At 35.2% G+C, this 19,018-nt stretch overlaps 1 protein-coding gene across 1 annotated transcript in view; it reads left to right on the top strand.

The window, feature by feature from the left end:
- The window catches only part of LRP2 (LDL receptor related protein 2), a 111,020-nt gene that overhangs the window by 28,090 nt on the left and 63,912 nt on the right, over positions 1-19,018 (top strand). Inside the window, exons 7-22 of the mRNA XM_077785031.1 lie at positions 381-497; positions 1,307-1,450; positions 2,847-2,966; positions 4,661-4,789; positions 5,935-6,104; positions 8,331-8,554; positions 9,305-9,511; positions 10,555-10,757; positions 11,380-11,520; positions 12,446-12,649; positions 13,515-13,707; positions 14,856-14,981; positions 15,295-15,425; positions 16,181-16,318; positions 17,265-17,546; positions 18,738-18,977. Of these exons, the coding sequence (XP_077641157.1) occupies positions 381-497; positions 1,307-1,450; positions 2,847-2,966; positions 4,661-4,789; positions 5,935-6,104; positions 8,331-8,554; positions 9,305-9,511; positions 10,555-10,757; positions 11,380-11,520; positions 12,446-12,649; positions 13,515-13,707; positions 14,856-14,981; positions 15,295-15,425; positions 16,181-16,318; positions 17,265-17,546; positions 18,738-18,977 (2,769 nt within the window). The remainder of the gene's footprint in view (positions 1-380; positions 498-1,306; positions 1,451-2,846; positions 2,967-4,660; positions 4,790-5,934; positions 6,105-8,330; positions 8,555-9,304; positions 9,512-10,554; positions 10,758-11,379; positions 11,521-12,445; positions 12,650-13,514; positions 13,708-14,855; positions 14,982-15,294; positions 15,426-16,180; positions 16,319-17,264; positions 17,547-18,737; positions 18,978-19,018) is intronic.

Here is a 19,018-nt window from a genome sequence, read left to right as displayed (position 1 = left end):
CTAATCACTGTTCTACAAGTAGTCTTCTGTACAGAAAGATGAAAATTGCAGTGCTATTTTGATAGAATTTGTCCTAAGCTGTTAAGTTCTGGGTATGTCATTAGTATTTGAATTTGCTGGACTGAGTCACTGGTTCTGAGTCTGGTTCTTAATACATATAGTCACACTTTTGTTGTTGTCATCTTCTTAATTTTAGCATGAACCAAAGGTAATTCATACCTAAATGAGAAGAAACCAGCAGTGTTTGCAATACATATAAAATACGGAACTGGCTAAATTTTTTAAGCAATATAATAAATGATTGTATATGAGGCAATGTTGCTATTTTTAACCCTTTAGCTGTTTAGAGCAATTAGATTTTCTTATGTTTCTTTCTGTAGCTTATGCAACTTGCAGAGGCAACTTCTTCACTTGCCCAAGTGGCCGTTGCATTCATCAGAGCTGGATTTGTGATGGAGACGATGATTGTGAAGACAACGAAGATGAAAGAGGATGTGGTAAATACTTTTGCTAACTTCCAATGGTATTTTCAGAGGAAGACGGCACTAACCTGCATCTATGAAATTTAGACCAGTCAAGATGTTCTAAATACTTTTAATTTATTTTAAAACCTTATAATTCCACCTTCATTTTTATTTCTTTTTTTAACTTCAGCAATATTTTTTGGTTGTGTGTGAGAATTACTGTGATACTGAGTATGATGCAAACTAAGTTTAGCATATAGCAGTATATATTTTTTTTCTTTTATATATTCTCTTTTCTGTTTTGTTTTGGTTCTTCTGCCTGTAGAAATTTTTCAGGTCATCTGTTAAGAGACATGAGGCTTCTAATAACCAAACTCCATTGATTCAAAATGAAATTAACTCAGATCCTGCCAAGATTTGTCATGTGAGAAACAGAAGCTTTAACGAATGAAAGTGTGAATGAGATTTCTTTTTCATTGGCCATTTCTGTGATGAACATAATTCTTTTTATCCAGATAGCATTTATATGTTTTGAAACCACAAAACTATAGTTCCCTTTCTGGTGCACTGGTTAGTTTAAAGCTAAATGCTGTTACCTTTTCTAACAAAACAGAAAAATAAAGGGATTCATATGTTGTCTACCTAAGTATCAATGGCATTGTAGTTTGAATGTAAAAGAAAGCATGACAATTATAGATAATGTTTCTTTATAGTCTTTCCCAGCTGTGTGCAAGAAATGGAAATGGGATATCGAAAGATAGAGGTGCTTTGGGAAGCTGTTAGAGAAGAAATTTTAGTATTTGAAATGTACTCTTAATTATTCTTGTTTTTCTTTTCCACAGAAAGTGGTCACCGTGAATGCTACCCCGGAGAGTGGGCCTGCCCTGGATCAGGGCATTGCATTCCAATTGGGAAAGTCTGTGATGGAGCTGCAGACTGCCCTGAAGGAGAAGATGAAACTAACATCACTGCAGGCAGACACTGCAGTATGTATTAGAATGAAAAACATAGACAAAATAGCAGAAACATCAGCGTTGACATCTTTTTACATTCACCTTTTTGTCTCCTAAACAATACTGAAATTTAGGAAGCTCACTATTTTCCCTAGCAACGTTTTGACTGGAAAGAGGCACATATGCTGCAAAGAGCCAATTTCTTTTTTTAAAATTTGTACATGAAATTTTACAAATAAGGATTTTAACTTGCTCTCCATACCCTAAAATATGTTTGTGAAGTCAGGGAAAGGTGTGCTATATGCCTTCTTAGTTTAAATATCTGTTTGTCCCTTTGTGTAAGAAGTAATGATTTGTGCTGATCAGAACATAGCATTGATCCAGTATATCCTAAACTTTGATTACTTCACTTTAAAGATTATAGTTTTAAAAAATGTCTTTTTACCTCGGATGTCTGTTTCTCCAGTTAGTGGTACACTGTGTTTTTTATGTTGGAGGCAATGAGAAAGTATAGTTCCTGTTAATTTCACTCTAATCTTACAAATATCAAATCCCTCTGAGGACAAGGACCAGTGTATTTTAATTTTTAGGAAGATAAAAATTCCTATTAACAAAACCAAGCCTTTTGGAATAGGAGGACAGAAAAAATAAGAGGAAATGAAACTTTAGTGTAAAAATGCACCTCTTGCTTTGATGAATAGTTTGGTAGTTACAGCAGATATGAGCTGCAAAGCAAGGCATTTAACAGAAGAATTTGAGGAAAAGGAAAATGCTGACTTTCACCTCCTTCTTTGTCAAGTGTTTTACAATCACAACTTACTCACTTGCCACTGAATTGTTTATTAAATAGTAGTAGAAGTAGTGCAGGAAAAAAGAGGAAGAGGGAGAAGGAAAGGATAAAACAGCATTTGTCCATGAAGACAATGCAAACAGTATATTCAAACACATTGGAAGGATATACATAGTCTTCTTAATATTACATATTAGGGGTTTTTCACATAGAAGAGTAAATGATGAGGTTATGTGCCAATAGATAGAGCTCAAGGATGTGCTGCTTATAAGTAGGTCTTGTGGAGGAACCATGGAACGTTTAGGGGCATTACAGATGGCTTCCTCTGGTCACCTTTTTATACACTACTTACTATTGGTGGTACATATAAGATTGATGCTTATCCTTTAACTCACTTCTAATAACCTATTAAAAACAGTACCTCTCTTCTGTGTTCCATGCTCTTGCTTGCTTGTATGTAAATACATGTGATTTTATGGAACTTAATACATCATTTTCTCTGCAGATTAGTTTTAAAAAACTGTACTTAAAATTTAAGGCTCATCATAGGAAAGACTTCAGCCTTGTAACTCTTAATAAGGCAGAAAGCTGTTCTTCTGGGAATAGGTGTGTTTCTGAAATATTGGGTTTGCCTTTCAGACGTATCACGCTGCGCTGTGCTGAGCTGCCAGTATCGCTGTCATTCCTCTCCATCAGGAGGGATGTGCTATTGCCCGGCAGGGTATACAGTCAGCAGCAATGACAGTCGTACTTGTGTTGGTGAGTAAAGTCGAGGGATTACACATGTCCTGTACCTTCTCACAACCCATTGGGAAAGTTTAGATTCCAGGAAGGCGAGTTAGTTCAAATTGTGTGGATGTATTGGCAAATAAAAAAATCTCAGGAGTCAGCAAATGTATGAACATTTTAGTAGCACAATGGCAGCATGATGACACAGAAACCAACCAGAGAGATACCATAATGGCCTCTTCCACTTTGACCTAAAGGCATAGTAACAGCATGATTAGGTTTAAAAATATGTACTGTTGGGTGGCTGGCTTATTATCAAAAATTTTTACTGGTCTTTAAGTGTTTACATTGAGAGAGTTTGTTTCTGCCTCAGTAATGTGTGTTGCATACACACTGAAAAACAGTTAATGATGTTGAATTGTTTGTTACTGTTGGAAAGTGGTTGTATATGAAGACAGCAGAACATTATACTTCAAAACAAAAAGGGTGTTTTGTATTTGCATTGTGGAAAGGTTGTGTCTTCTATAGGGTTTCAGTATATACGTAATTTACATGAAAAAGAATATTTCCAAGAATGCAAAGATAACTGTAAAGCTGCTGTAACTTGGTAGCACAAATTACTTCTCTCAGTAGCTGGCAATGAGTAACTTCAGAATAATGAAAGTTAGCACTGCCTAATAAAAGGAAGGGGTAAATATCTGTTATTAAGAGTTTTCAACCCAAGCTATGGTGTTTGTGCCATTAAAAGTATTTCAGATGTGCCATTGAAAGTATTTCAGTCTCTAATGAGATTTTTATATTTTTGAGAATTCTGGGTGGCCTAAGGCTGTATAAGCTGCAATGGCAGAATGGTTGTTCTTTGTAGAGACAGAGAAATAAGGAATGAAATTTCCGCAATTTTTTCATGCTTTTGTGGAAATAAATGAAGTGCACATTCCCAAACCTGGTGCAGTCTCAGTGAGTCTTCTGTTGTTGTTTTGACTGCCCTGTAAACCTAGGTATCAGATTTTGGCTTGTAAATCTGAGTCAATGTATTTTGGTTTGCTGAAATCTAGGCATATGTTTGTGACCAGAGCAAAACTTGTCATGAAGGAATGGCTGACAGTACTGTATAATTCCAGATCCAGTAATCTACTTTTATGGCATTTTGCATGATAAAAGGAACTTTTTCTTGCTGGTTCTGGTGCATAGAGAGCTTTTAATTGTAAATCAGATACCTATTAGCATGGTACTAAATCTGAACTAATAAACACTGCCTTCAAATAGGAATTAAAGGCTTAAGTACTGCACTGAAATAAAGGTGGATCTCACCTTCAGAGTGGGCTTAAATCCTGCCAAGTCTTTGTGTGTGCCAATATAGAGATCTTTTGCAGGAAAAATACTTCATAGACATATTCTGTATTGTGGAAAGTAGACATCCCTTCAAATGATTTTTCCTTTTCTCCTGGCAGGTGTGGTTTAGTGGTGTTTTTCTTTTTTTTTGGTTAGTAGTTTTTAGGGAAGGGGCAGAATTACGGGCAGGTCCTTGGACAGAAAACACAGGTGTTTTGTTATCCAGAAATACAAAACTGAAACACCGTGGAAAAACTCTTTCTTCATGCTTTAGTTTTGCAAATAGATATAAAGCAAGCAGAGAGGACAAACTTGCAGCTTCTTAATTACGACATGAATTTTATCTGAAGTTACAGAGTGTATTTTATAAATATGTCTTATTCACTTGACAGATTTCGATGACTGTCAGATGTGGGGTGTCTGTGACCAGCTGTGTGAAGATCGTGTGGGACATCACCAGTGCCACTGTGTTGAAGGTTATTTCCTAGAGCATCACCGGCATTGTCGGGCCAACACTTCAGGTTAGTGCACTTCAAGTCTCTTGTTGAGCAAATAGATAAGGCTAGGTAAAATGGGGTAGTTTTAATGTCTGTGCCACACAGCTCTCTTTGATTTTAACTCTGCCCTTAAGGACTTATGCTCAGGACAGCTTTCAGAATATCAGCAAATGTCAGAGCTCTGTATCTACTGGTGTGTGTAGGTTGGTGTTGATTGCCTCATCAGGGCTGCTTCTTCTCTAATCAACAAATGTCTTTTAGGCTCCATTGCTTTTTCAGAATCCCTGACTTCTGCAGAGTTGCAAGGTTATTGCCAGAGCACTCCTGAACAAAAAAAAAAAATCTTACTTCTGTGAGGGACAGTTTTCTGTCATGCTCTCTTATAGAACTTAATGTTGTCAAGAAATCAGGAAATCTCATTTTTTTTAGAACTGTGCCAGAAGATGGTTTTGCTGAATGGTGAGATCAAACACTTGCCTGTGAGAGAAGCCATGCTCTTGGCTTTGCGTGCTGTAGAGTCTGAACTCTGAAGAATACTTGTAACTCAGAGTGTAGTTCCTCATCAGCTGTAGGCTGCTTCTCCTGTCTTCCTGCTCACTTCTGAAAGCAGGCCTCAGGAAACTCTGCTTTGTGGAGATGTAATGTCCTAACAGGCTATTGTGTAAGGCAGGTGTTTCTACCTGTGGAAAATTGGTGGGAATGGGAGTTCCTGCTTGGCATAGCTGATTAGCAGTCTTGTTTCTTAGAGAAGCAAGAACTGCTCAGTTCCCTCCCCCTTCTTTCTTCAGCCACATCTGCAGACCAGTCTTCAGCTCACCATTTTCTAAGTATTTCTCTCTTATAAATGGGAGAATTTAGTACTTGCTGTAAGTCAGTTTCACTGGGTTCATTTTAGCTTTAATAGAAATAGTCTTTTGGTGTTTGCACAGGGGTTTTATAAAAGTTTTTCCTGGTATGGCTTTAATACATGTTACTGCCTGATTTGCTCCTAGTGTACAAACCAAAGGCAAATCATAGTAAGTTAGCACTCACGTAGAAACATTTATACAGGTTGTAGTGAGAGCATCTGTTTAAGACTTTGTGTCCAGTGTTTGAACCAGTATGAACCAGAATGTATATATTGCAATTCCCCTTTGCAAAAATCCCGTCTCTGTCCCTCCTGCTTTCAGCTGGTGTTGCATCGATTATTTTTTCCAATGGCCGTGATTTACTGATTGGAGATCTTTATGGAAGAAATTTTCGTACTTTGGTGCAGTCACAGAATCGTGGGATTGCAGTTGGAGTGGACTTTCACTTTTACCTGCACAGAATCTTTTGGACTGACACAGTGCAAGATAAGGTTAGTAGAAATTTCAAGATGACTGTAATTCTGTGTACCTGGAAGTAGAGAACTTCAAGAGGCAGAATGTGTTGATAGGCCCTGATTTTTGAGAGCCAAAGCTGGCTGTATTTTTGTTTTCTAACAAAAAAGCTCCTTGAAATGTTTTATGTTAATGACTGCATTTTTTCTACTATACTATTACATGTGATATATTAAACAAAGAATCCTATTATATGGGAATGTCTTGAGCAACTTTTAATTTTACTTGAGACTGAGTCCAAAAAACTAATTAAGAGAAATAGTAGACATTCTTTCAAAACAGAGCAAATTTTTCTCAGTAATTTTTGAAACATGATCATTTAAAATGTAAAAGCTGTGTGCCTTCTAAGATGATAAAAATCAGACTTCTTCATATACTTCAAATGGCACTGTAATTGAGCTTGAATAACAAATATTGACAGTATTTTGTGTAATGAGCCAATATTGTGTTACTTTTCTCTTTTCTCTTTTTTTTTAAAGTAATTATTTTAGCTTCCAGACACAGCAGCACAAAGTCATTTAAAAAAAACAGCCCGGAGATTCTTGTGGAAGTTGGATGGCACCCTTGTTCTTTTTTTCTGTGCATAACTTATGGGAACCAAAGAAACTCTTAGATCAAATGGTGAAAGTTCATAATCTTTGTCCTCATGTTGATCGTCATGCAGAGTGAAGGAGAATCTGTGACCTGGCCCCTGCTAATGCCATTGATGGATCAATTTGGTGTCACTGTCATAATTCTGAACCTACTAAGACATGTAATAAAAACTATAGTTCTCACCACAGTTCCATGCTGGTTCTGTGGAAAGAACATTCACTGTGTGGCTTTCAAGTCAGACAAGATTTGTATGAACAATTTTCTCTTGTTCACAGTTTTTGGCATTTTTATTGCGGCTGCAGTAGGTTCCTGTTGCTGCAATTGCTTTGTCAATGGCTGAATGTAGTCATGGTCAAAACGGCACTTTTATGAGACAGGAGATTTATTCAGTCTTTGTAATAGGTATAAATAAAACAGAATAAGGGTTTTTTTGCTGCACACCCCAGATGGCCAGGACTGCATTTTTATCTGGCCAATATAGTTTAGTCCTAATTAATTAATTAAGATTAATTAATCTAATTAAGTTCTAGCTAGACTATCCAGATGAAAACATTTGCATTTAGAATTTTCTTAAATGATGAATGTTTCCACCTGATGTCTTAAAATAATGATATTACTAGGGAATTTTTTTCTTTTTTTTTTTTTTTTCTTTTTTAAGGTTAAGACAAAACTAAACCAGAAAATTGTGGGTTGTGTTTTGTGTCATCTTTATCTCATTTAGTGTACTGCAAGATAACCTAATGCCCATAAGCTCTTTCATCAACAGGGTTTCCAATGAACAGAGTACACAGTTGAGTGGTTATCTTGATTATTGTTACATGGAACTGAAGAATATTTAAAATTAAACATCTCTTTCAGCTCTTATTTTTCTTGCATGTATTTACTTGGTCATCTCTATTTTCATTTAAATGCATTCCAAATCTCATGCTGTTGTTAAAAAAAAAAAATCTTTTCATATTACCCAGTGTTATAATCACACAATTACTGTATATGTAAAATTATTGTGTTTGGACTGTTTATTTCATTAGCTCTGAACTTGCTTGTAAAATAACAACATTATTCTTCTTGAGCAGGATGCTCTTAAAATTAGCCTTAGATAAAGGAGACCACAAGCTCAGACCTCCTTACTGTGAGGATGGACAGCTTTCTCTTACTTTCTTCATTTTGCTATTTCCCCTTAGTGGAAGCTGTAGTAAGAGCTCCCCCTCTTGTTTCTGGCCACTGTTGAGAGCTTTATCAAAGCATGATCATTTGTTTTCAATTAATAAAAATACTGGGTTTTGCTAGATTCTAGGAAAGCAAATTCACTTTCCTCTTTATTTTTTTTAAACCACTTGCTAACAGACAAGAATGTTTTAGTCTTTTATCTTGTCCAGTTTGCAGAAATAGTAGTTGAAGGCAAGCCTTCTGCAATTTTTTTGCATTGGTTTCCAGATCTTTTCAAAACATCCTAACCTAAGGAATAACTTAGATGGTAACTTGCTTGTATCTGCTGGCAGATACAGATATAGTTTTGGAATGGTGATCAATGAGGTGATAAATGACAAATAACATGTGACTTGTGCTTCAAAACATCATGTGGTTACTGACAATATTTGCATTGTTTTCAGGTTTTTTCTATTAATATTGATGGCTCTGATTTCCAAGAAGTTTTAAATATTTCAGTTGACACACCTGAAAATCTAGCAGTGGATTGGATTAACAATAAACTCTATGTGGTTGAGACCAGTGTGAACAGAATAGATATGGTTAATTTGGATGGAACAAACCGTGTGACTCTTATTGCTGAAAATCTTGGAAATCCTAGAGGAATAGCACTTGATCCAACTGTTGGGTAAGTGATACTTATCAGATAATGGCAAAAGATGTCAGAAATTCCCTTATCGCCATGTAATGGAAAACAACTAGGAAACAGCAAGAGTGGTCATTTTAGAAACAGATATAAAATATTTTGAACATTTGCATTCTATCCTAACCTATTCTGCACCTTAATTTATGAGAGGGCTGTGCAATGCATTTATTTATGATGTGTGGAATCTGTTTCATGGCTGGAGTTGTGTGTGCATGATCTGCACTGAAAATAGGACCCGTGGAATTGCCCTGCAGAGGAGTATTATCCTTAAAGATTTCAGTTATGATACCACCCACAGATCTCCCGCTATCCGAAATAAAGAGACTAAATTAAGCCAGGAAAGTTAGTGTCTCCTAATCCATATGCTTCAAAAGTGTATGTGAACCATGAAAACATGGATCTTCAGAGAATGGAAGAGGAATTTCAAATGCAACTTGTAGTCATGGCTGCTGCTTTTGTATGTTTCTGGCAGTAAATTTAGTTCTGTGTAAGGAAAACTAGTACTTCTGAGGTCTTTTGGGTGAAAGCATGCTTCTTTATGGATTTATTCTATAAAAGAAAATGAAAATTACTTTTTGTGTAGAAAGTATAAAGTATGTTTTCATAGTATGCCAGCTGAGAAACAAATTCTGTTCCATAAGGGTGCTGGTTTAAAATTCCATGTGAAATTCTGGGGTTTCTTACAAAATCTCAAGGAAATGTGACCTTTTTTTCTTTTTTATCTCTTTATAGTTATTTGTTTTTCTCAGACTGGGACAGTCTGTCTGGTGATCCTAAAGTGGAGAGGGCCTTCATGGATGGTACAAATCGTCAGGATTTGATAAAAACAAAATTAGGCTGGCCTGCTGGGATAACCTTGGATATTGTGTCAAAGAGGCTTTACTGGGTTGACAGCCGGTTTGATTACATTGAGACTGTAACTTATGATGGACTTCAAAGGTAGGTGAAATATTATTCCTTGGTGGCTACAGATACACTGATTATTTTATGTCTAGTTCAAAAAAAGATTTATCTAACAAAACGAGATACACAATGGATGAAAATTACAGCATAATGAATGTGATGCACCTTTGTCTCTATGGTGTCATGCTACTTCTAGACATTCTTTAATTCTTTGCTCTTTTTTGACCTTGAATGCCTCCTGCCCTTATTTTATAATGTACATTTTATAGTCTATCAGTACAGTACACATTTTTTAGAGCATTTGCTTTTTATTATTTTTCAATTATGTTCATTATTTTCCATCATAATTTCTTTGCAATTTTTTTCATGAATGCATTTATATAAACTATCCCACTTCAAAACACTAATCTGTGTGGTAGGTATTAAATGCTTTTCTTACATTTTATAAATCTTTGCTGTCAAAAATTAAGTCATCCTTCACCTTATAATGATGCTGGGGAGACTAAATCACAGCATGCAAGAAGGGAGTCCTTGAGTTTTTATGAGATTGTCTTACAGCATAATGTTGTTTACAAGTCTGCTTATCCTTTTATCAGATTAGTATCAGTTACTCAAAACAAGAAAAAATGTCCCCTTTAGGATACCTTCTATGTATTGACTTCAAAATACAGTCTTCTGCTCATTTTACAGGTCTATTGTTCAATGTATTTTTTCACTTACTGAATTATAAAATTAATGTTTGTATCTTTTCCCCTTTCACCTTTACTCACTGTATTTTCTTGGAATTTGCTAACACTTTTTCTCTATTTTCACTGCTGTATCCTTTAGGTTGATGAACTCTGTATGTTTAGCTTTGTCTCTTCGGTTCATTTGATCTTTTTGATTTGTACTTTAATAGCTTTTCTCTTTTTTCTACAAAGAAGATTTGTACTTTAGTACTACTTTTAACAAAAGTAGTACTTTTGTTAAAACAAAGCCCAGTGAATTAATTAAAAATACTGTATTCTCTTTTTTTTTTGTTAATTATGTTATTGTCTAGGTAATATTCAGTAAATAATTTTAAATCATTCTTATAACAGGAGAACAGTAGCTCATGGAGGCTCACTGATTCCTCATCCATATGGAATCACTTTATTTGAACACAATGTTTATTTCACTGATTGGACCAAAATGGCAGTGGTGAAAGCTAACAAGTTTTCGGAGTCTAACCCTCAAGTGATCTACCACTCTTCTCTGAGACCTTATGGAGTGACAGTTTACCACGCTGCCAGGCAGCCATTTGGTAAGACCATAAATAAATTATGAAGGGAGATTTGGGAAGCATGTTACCAAAAACTGGTAAAAATTATGAGACTTTTACTTTGCTGTAAGGAACTGTAATTATGATACATAAATTTGTATTGTAAAACTGGGCTGATTTTATTACCCAGTTGTTTCATCCAACTTCTGTAGCTAATGAACTGTCAAATGCAACATTCAAGAGGAGGGGGAGCTTTATAAATAGTCTGATACTTGGTGGAGTCAAACCTGTGGGTTTGAGTACTATTGGTGCTTAGGATTTTTTTCCTCAGCACTGCAATGAATGCAGTGAAAAGGCTACTACTATTCAATTCTGTGAGATATAGTTCTGAAGTAGGTCTATGTGCAGAAGACTATAGCCAAAATTATGGCCTTAATGCCGTGTGCTGAGTGTGTCTGTATAAGTTGAATTCCTTAATGGTGTTTACCTCTGTGACTTCGATGCATTCCACAGTAGAACTGGTGAAGTATGTTGTCCCTGTGATGTAATTCTCACATAATCCATATGATTTATTGTGGATGTTAGAGAAAATCCTGAAAAATCAAGGTAATAATGCCATTCGGTTAATAGATGAAGTTATAATTCTATCTGTATTATTTTCCAGTAAGAAATCCTTGTGGAAGTAATAATGGGGGATGTGAACAGGTCTGTGTTCTCAGCCACAAAACTGATAATGATGGCCTAGGTTATCGCTGTAGGTGTATCCTGGGCTTTGACCTACACGTGGATGGACGCCATTGTGTTGGTAAGAAAATGCCTTACAATTGTTGGAAGTAATGCTACTCCATTAGCTGTAGAGCTCTTTTCTAGAACATCTTTCCTCTCTTCAGTAGCTTCAATATAGTGAGGACTTTTTGTCTTTTCACCACAACTCTTTTTGACAGCTTTAAATGTATCATTTCTGCTGCTGTTCATTACAAGCCACAACTTAAACTCACCTCCTTTAGAGAGGATTTTGAGTTAAATATGGAATGTGTGTAGACAGCTGTATGATTGAACTTTTAATCCTGAAATCAAACATGAATGCTTGCTAATATGCAGATTTTGAATGAGTTTGAACATAAATAAACCTGCTTTCCTGTGCAGTATTGTGCAGATTAGGTTGGTCTTCCCCCTTTGAGCACATGGCAAGTATAATAGATTGTTTTGGAGTGTGTGTTTCTATCAGCAATCTTCTGCTTCTTATTTGAGTGCAGATTTATCACTAGTGCATGTTTACTATGAGTATCTACTGAGAATGTATGTCACATATATTGTGTATAATTTTAGTATTTGGCCATTCATTTATCTGGCTACCCCAGATATTGTCTAGTTTTATGGTGGCTCAACCATAAAGCCTGCAAGTTATTTTTTTATATATTATTATAAAAACAAGACTACGGACGATTATTTCTGCTTCCATAGGCATAATAATTTCTTTTAAAGTGTATTAGGACCACAGTAACAATGAAAGAAGAACACCTGACCACATCGCCTAATATTCTGGATTGGGTTTTGGTTTTCTTCCTCAGTTTTTATGTCTTGTCAGTATTTAAATCCCTATTTCCTCATTCTCCTTTTTTCCACTTCCAGGCTATTAGTGTTACGAAAATAAAACAAAGCTTTTCTTAATGCTTAGGTGTCCCCCCTTGTGAATCAGTAAAGTCTGTGTCTGATTTTTCCTTTCACAGCTGTGCGACAGTTTCTGCTGTTTTCATCCCAGATGGCAGTGCGGGGAATCCCATTCAATCTCTCCACCCAGGAAGATGTGATCATACCTGTAACAGGGAGCCCTTCATACTTTGTTGGAATTGACTTCAGTGCTCAGGATGACACAATTTTTTTTTCAGACACAAGTAAAGACATGATCTATAAACAAAAAACTGATGGTTCAGGTGAGACTCATGCTTGGGAATTGTAGAGTAATTATGGTAAGGAGACTAATATATATTTTTCAAAAAAACCCATGAAATGTCACATTATGAGGAAGTACAGATAAATCTCAGTGTGACCTCAGTAACCTGAAAAATCTTTCTCAAAAATGTTTGTAGAACTTATATTAAGTTTGTTGAATTCTCTTGTTTAACAAACTTGCTGAATGTATTTGTGAATGAACTATTTGTAGTACTTCTCACAACTGGTATTTGCCCTCACCAGTCTGTTTATGCAGACAACTATGCCATTCAGTAGTAAGAAACTGTGTTTCTATTTTAATTTCCCTACCTGGAATGCAGGATGTTTGCTACTGTAATACAGAAAAAGAAGATAGACTTTGTGAGAGTTTTGGAAATCCTATTTATGCTAGTGTAAAGAATGTTTCTCTCCAATTTATAATGATGATCAAATGTCAGCATATAGTCTTCTGCCATCCTTGCTGCCTTGGGTCAGGTTAATGGTAGACTGCAGTTGACCATTACTATGCAAAGAGCAGGTAAAGTCTGGCTGTTGAGAAAGATGTTTTACTGCACTCACCTTACTGACTTTCATTTATAAAACCCTCAGTGTAAACTTAATGACAGATTTTTCTCTGACCTTTGGTTAGTCTTTATTTCCCCTCTTTTCCAGTTGTGCTTGTGGAGATACACCTTGTCTAGAGCAAAGAGCACTCCACTCTCTCCTTGGTTATTGGTCTTTATATTAAGTAGCACAGAGGTAGCATTTTTGCCAAAGGGAACCACAAGTTTCATCAATAGAATACTGTACTTATTATTTCCCCTGTTTCTAAGCATTTGCAATCATTATGTGTGTTATAAATTCTAGGAAGAGAGATCTTGACTGCTAATAGAGTGGAAAGTGTTGAAGATCTAGCTTTTGACTGGATCTCAAAGAACCTCTACTGGACAGATCCTCGATACAGGAGCATTAGTGTGATGAGGCTGGCAGATAAATCCAGGAGAGCTATTGTTCAGAATTTAAATAACCCTCGTTCAATAGTGGTTCATCCTGTTATTGGGTAAGTTTAAATTCCCATTTTAAACTATATGTACAAATTCATGGTTTAAACAGAACTGCTGAGATCAGATTTACATCTGATTCTGGATTTTTGTTCTTTTCAAAATACCATCTCTTTTCAGTTGTCTTGTCTTTATTTAATTTGTTTTATTCCAGCCTAGGATTCAGCACCCAGAGGAAAGGGCATTCCACATGACAGAAAGAGATTCCACATGACAGAAGAAAGAATTCTCTTTAAAAGCACTGTTTTTTTCCTTTTACTCCTGTTCATTGATAAAAAGGCAAAACAACTTGGTTTCTTTGTATCATTCTTATTGTTGAAAGATGGAGTTTGCTCAATTGTTTTTAATATACTTTCAATTCACAGACTGCTAACATTGGTTCTGTAGTTTTATCTCTCTGAATTTCTTTATTTGAACCATATCTGTATTGAACCCACGTATCTGTATTTGATACAGACTTTAGAATATGTGACTCATACACAAAATAAAGCCCTACTTTTCTTTGATGGAAATGCTTACTTTCAAATTCCATATTCTGTGTTCTTTGCCAATGCCAAGACAGTGTTTCTTTCACTGCATAGTTTGGCTTTATAATGTTGTACTGAATTTCTTCATTCTTGGATGTTGACTTTTCATGAGTAACCAAATACACTATTTTGAAAGTAATCTCGTAAGAATAATGTTGAACCTGGATCCTTGGATATCCCAACATTTTTTTCTGCTGCTTTATAAAATTATTTAACATTAACTTCAACTCTTTGATGGTAAGCATAAGTTAAATGGATCAGGAGAAAATTCTTTGTAGCATTCATGCTAGAAGATGCCTTTTTGATTCATTCTATTTCTCTGTCAGTAATTACATGAGAATCTTAACAGTTTTAACCAAGTTATGGGTATTTTATATCTGAAGGACTTTCAAATACTTACAAATATAATACTTAAAAATATTCTGGTTGTTGTATACAGGATATATATGAATTGTCGGTACTACTGCCAGTTGAGGAGAAGGACAACATGAAATGGTATCATTTTAAGTTATGTGAAAGATGTCATACAAAGAAAAATGTTAATGCTGTTTCAAATGTTTGCTCTGTTTAATCAAATTATATAATTTATTTTGTATGTCTTCTGATATGTGTCCTTTCAGGTATATATTCTGGACAGATTGGTTCCGTCCAGCAAAAATCATGAGGGCCTGGAGTGATGGATCCCATGCCTTGCCAATTGTCAATACAACGCTGGGCTGGCCTAATGGCCTCGCCATTGACTGGAGGTATGGGCAACACAAAGAGGCTATTTTTGAGCAAAGATGTTTCTTCCTTTAAACTCTTAGGAAGTAAAAATAAAGGAATGATGTCAGATTGCACGCGCTGGTACTCTTCTTGAAGATCTCATCTTTCAATTGGTTGAAAAGCCTTAAAATAAAAGGTTTTCTCAGAATCCATCCCCACTTACCTCTACCTTCTAACCTACCTTACCTTTAACCTGCCTTCTTGTAGGTTAAAGATTATTATTTAAGAAGATGCTACTGCTTCATAATGGATATAATGTCACTCAAAAAGAGATAACACTTTCATTATTTCTAGTTCTCTGAGGTTGTACTGGGTGGATGCTTTTTTTGATAAAATTGAGCACAGCACTTTTGATGGGCTCGACAGACGGACTCTTGAACATATTACTCAGATGACTCACCCATTTGGCCTTACAATTTTTGGAGGTAAGTCTGGCACTGAAAAATACTATCTATCATTACTACAGATTTTTCTTTTCATATGGTGATCTGTGAGCTTGTGACATAAAATGACAGAGATTTTGCAATACTGGCTTTCTCAAAAAGCACTCTTGAAAATTTCTACTAAAAATATGTATTTAGTATTTCTTGCTTGTTTTTAGAACTGGTTTAATGTATATTTATTTTAAAATAGTTTTAGATAGGTCAGGTAATTCATGTAGTGCAACAAGTCAGATATGCTGTTCTAATTAGAGCTTCCAAGGTGAGCTATTCATGCTGAACAGACAAAGTGAATGACCACTTCAGAGATGGTCAGCACTTCAGGATTTCTAATAATTATATGTAAAGTTTATTACTGAATTTATGTTGTGTCTGAAGAAAGATCTCAGTATGTGACCCTTTTTGATTGTGTATAAAAATATCTTCAAAAAGACGCTAAAATTTTCTGTGAAGTAGTCTTAATGGATTACTTAAAATTGCCTTGGAATTTGAAATTCTAGTTGGGTGTGTTATATGTCAATTTCAGTAAAATTTGAGAAGGCTTTCCTAAATTATGTCTGCCTGGGACTGAAGGCTCACTTTGACAGCTTTATAAGTGGTGAAGGTCCTTTTGTCTTTTTCATGAAACAGTTATGAAAAATGGTTAAATTTTCATGAAAAGTCCTCTAGGTTTTTTTTTTATGATACTTGATCTTTTATGTCCTATTTCTGTATAATATGTTAAATATTTTTCAAAACAGGTTATGCCTATTTCACTGATTGGAGACTTGGTGGAATAGTTCGAGTAAGGAAGTCTGATGGAGGAGAAATGACTATTATTAGGAGGGGCATTAGTAACATTATGCATGTTAAGGCATACGACGCTCATTCCCAAATAGGTGAGCCTCTTTCTTCTACAGAGGGAGGATATGAAATAGGAAATAAGAGACAAAATGTCAGGACAGCATATTTCCAGCTTTAAATCTATAAATGGCTTCACTGAATTATAACTGACATGCAAAGGAGGCAGCACAGGCACTTGGAATCACATATTGATTATTTCCAGTTGTTTAAATCCGTTGTATTATCATATCACTGCTTTGTGACTAGATGCAGTTTCCCTCTACCCCTTCTGTTACTGTACTTAACAAGTGAGCAAAATGAAATTATGATTCATTGTGTTTTGTGTAATTGTATCACCAACTACAATTTTGTATTTCTCCTTTTCTGGTAGAAGTTTTATTTAAACTAAATTATTTATTTTAGGAATTGGGTAAATGTTTACTAATCAAATTACTATTCTTCAATAATTACTATGTATAAATCACGATTTTAAATTTTTAATTTTTTAATTTTTAAAATGGTGATTTATAAATTGTATTTTCTTAACTTCTATGTGATTCTATGATCTAAGCCAAGGATTTAGTATTGTAGTTGATTTTGTGAAACAGCCAATGCACTCATCAAACATGATTAAATGGAAGGCTCACTGACTACTTGGTATTGAAATATTGCATCTGGTCTCGCAGCCTTGGTCAGACAGAGGTTGTCTTTTGTGGTAGTATACTTATTTCCAGACAGTTGCTGAAAATAGTCAGAAAATTGGATGAAATTACTAACATGTTTTCAGCTTCCATAAACATTTGTGTCAGGAAGAGTATATAGAATACAACATTTCTTTTATGTTACTGCTACTATTGCTGTCAATGAGTTTGACCTTGTTGTGCAGTGTGTGCAAAACCAGGACTTGCTACAGCACTTTTTTTTACAGTTATTGTGCACTTTTAATAGTTCCCAAAATGTTATCTGTAGTATGTGCATTGATCTTCTCTATCACTTTTTAAGGCTCTAACTACTGTAATAGAGGAACAAATCCCAATGGAGACTGCAGCCATTTCTGCTTCCCCGTGCCAAACTTTCAGAGAGTTTGTGGGTGTCCTTATGGCATGAAGCTGGCTCCAAATCAACTGGCATGTGTTGAAGATCCATCCAATGAGCCACCCACTTTGCAGTGTGGCTCTTACTCATTTTCCTGTGGTAATGGAAGATGTGTGCCTCGATACTATCAGTGTGATGGTGTTGATGATTGCCATGATAACAGTGATGAACAAAACTGTGGTTCTTTAAGTAAGTAATCCCTGTAATCTGCAGTTAGTGTTCCTTGTTTGCAGTTCAGGAAATGTAATGAGTCAATATGGCTTCATTCATAAACTACAATTTTTTAGGGTTGCATCTATGAATAAATCCTGAAATCTTCCTGGGAAAATAGTTACTTTAGAAATTACTTGGAATAAAACTACTTTGAAAATTATATCAAAGTAATACAGGATTCAGTACCAGCCACCTAAACAATGCATGAAAATATTCATATCTCGCTATTCTCAAAATTCAATTTACAGAGAAACAAAAATTTATTTTCTAAAGAAAAATGTTGTCTTTATTATTTTTTTTGTAAATTTTGAAAGATATTGGAATATTAATAACTTGCCTACTTTGGATGCATGGAGAGGATCAAGCCATTTGGTAAAGATGAAGATACTTATAGCACTATAAGAAAAATAGCAAAACCATATGAATTGCCTAACCTTCCTCTAAGATTAAAGCACCTTTTATTTCACTTAACATCAGAATAAAATATTTATTTTTCTTAATATTTGGGCAATGTCAATCCATTCGTTACATCTGGATTTTAACAGTTAAGTAAATTAAAAGCACAGTGGTTCATTTCCTAGTTTTACAATAAGATGTCTCACACAAAATATTTTGTTGTTCAAGTAAACTGAGAGAACAGTGAGATAATCACAGTTGATAAGGCATTGAAGAGAGGATAAGATACTGAATATATTGAAGAGGCTTTTATGGCGTATCTGGTACTTCTTCAGAGTTAATTATTTTAAATCACAAACAAGAAAATAGGACACAGTAGTAAAATCTGCTCCCTAATGCACAGGACTAACTAGTATGACTGAGGTATAAACTGTTTCTTATTAATGGGCCATTTTAGCATAACTAGAATATCTTTTGGGGAAAGTTATAGAGCAAATGGTTGCTAGAAGAAGTTACGTTTCTTGTTCATTAGGTTGTGGAGTGCTTAACTGTGTAATTTTTTATTGTTTCTTGCAGTTTAAGAAAGTTTGTAAGTATTCAGTTCTGCAGCATGTTGCATAACGCATTTTAATTCTAAGCAATGTGCACTTCAGAATTTGATGCATATTTTTGGCATTCTGTAAGTGTAATAAATGTACTGATAACTGTTGCAGGAAAGGCAAGTTTTGGAGATCTTTATAAAGACTTTTTTTTTTTTTTTTTTTTTTTCAGACAATACTTGTGCTTCTTCAGCTTTTACCTGTGCCAACGGACAGTGTATTCCAGGTCACTGGCACTGTGATACACATAATGACTGTTTTGATGGCAGTGATGAATTGCATTGTCCTACACAAGGATCCTCTTCATGCCCTGCAACCCACTTCACCTGTGATAATAGAAGATGTATTCCAAGAATCTGGCTATGTGATACTGATAATGACTGTGGTGATGGCTCAGATGAAAAAAACTGCAGTGAGTATCATGATTATCTGTTTTTATAGTCAACTGTGCAT

Source organism: Lonchura striata, chromosome 8 (genome assembly GCF_046129695.1).
Source record: "Lonchura striata isolate bLonStr1 chromosome 8, bLonStr1.mat, whole genome shotgun sequence".
Taxonomy (NCBI): domain Eukaryota; kingdom Metazoa; phylum Chordata; class Aves; order Passeriformes; family Estrildidae; genus Lonchura; species Lonchura striata.
Note: the sequence above shows the minus strand (reverse complement) of the source record. Positions and strands in the feature narration are given on the sequence as shown.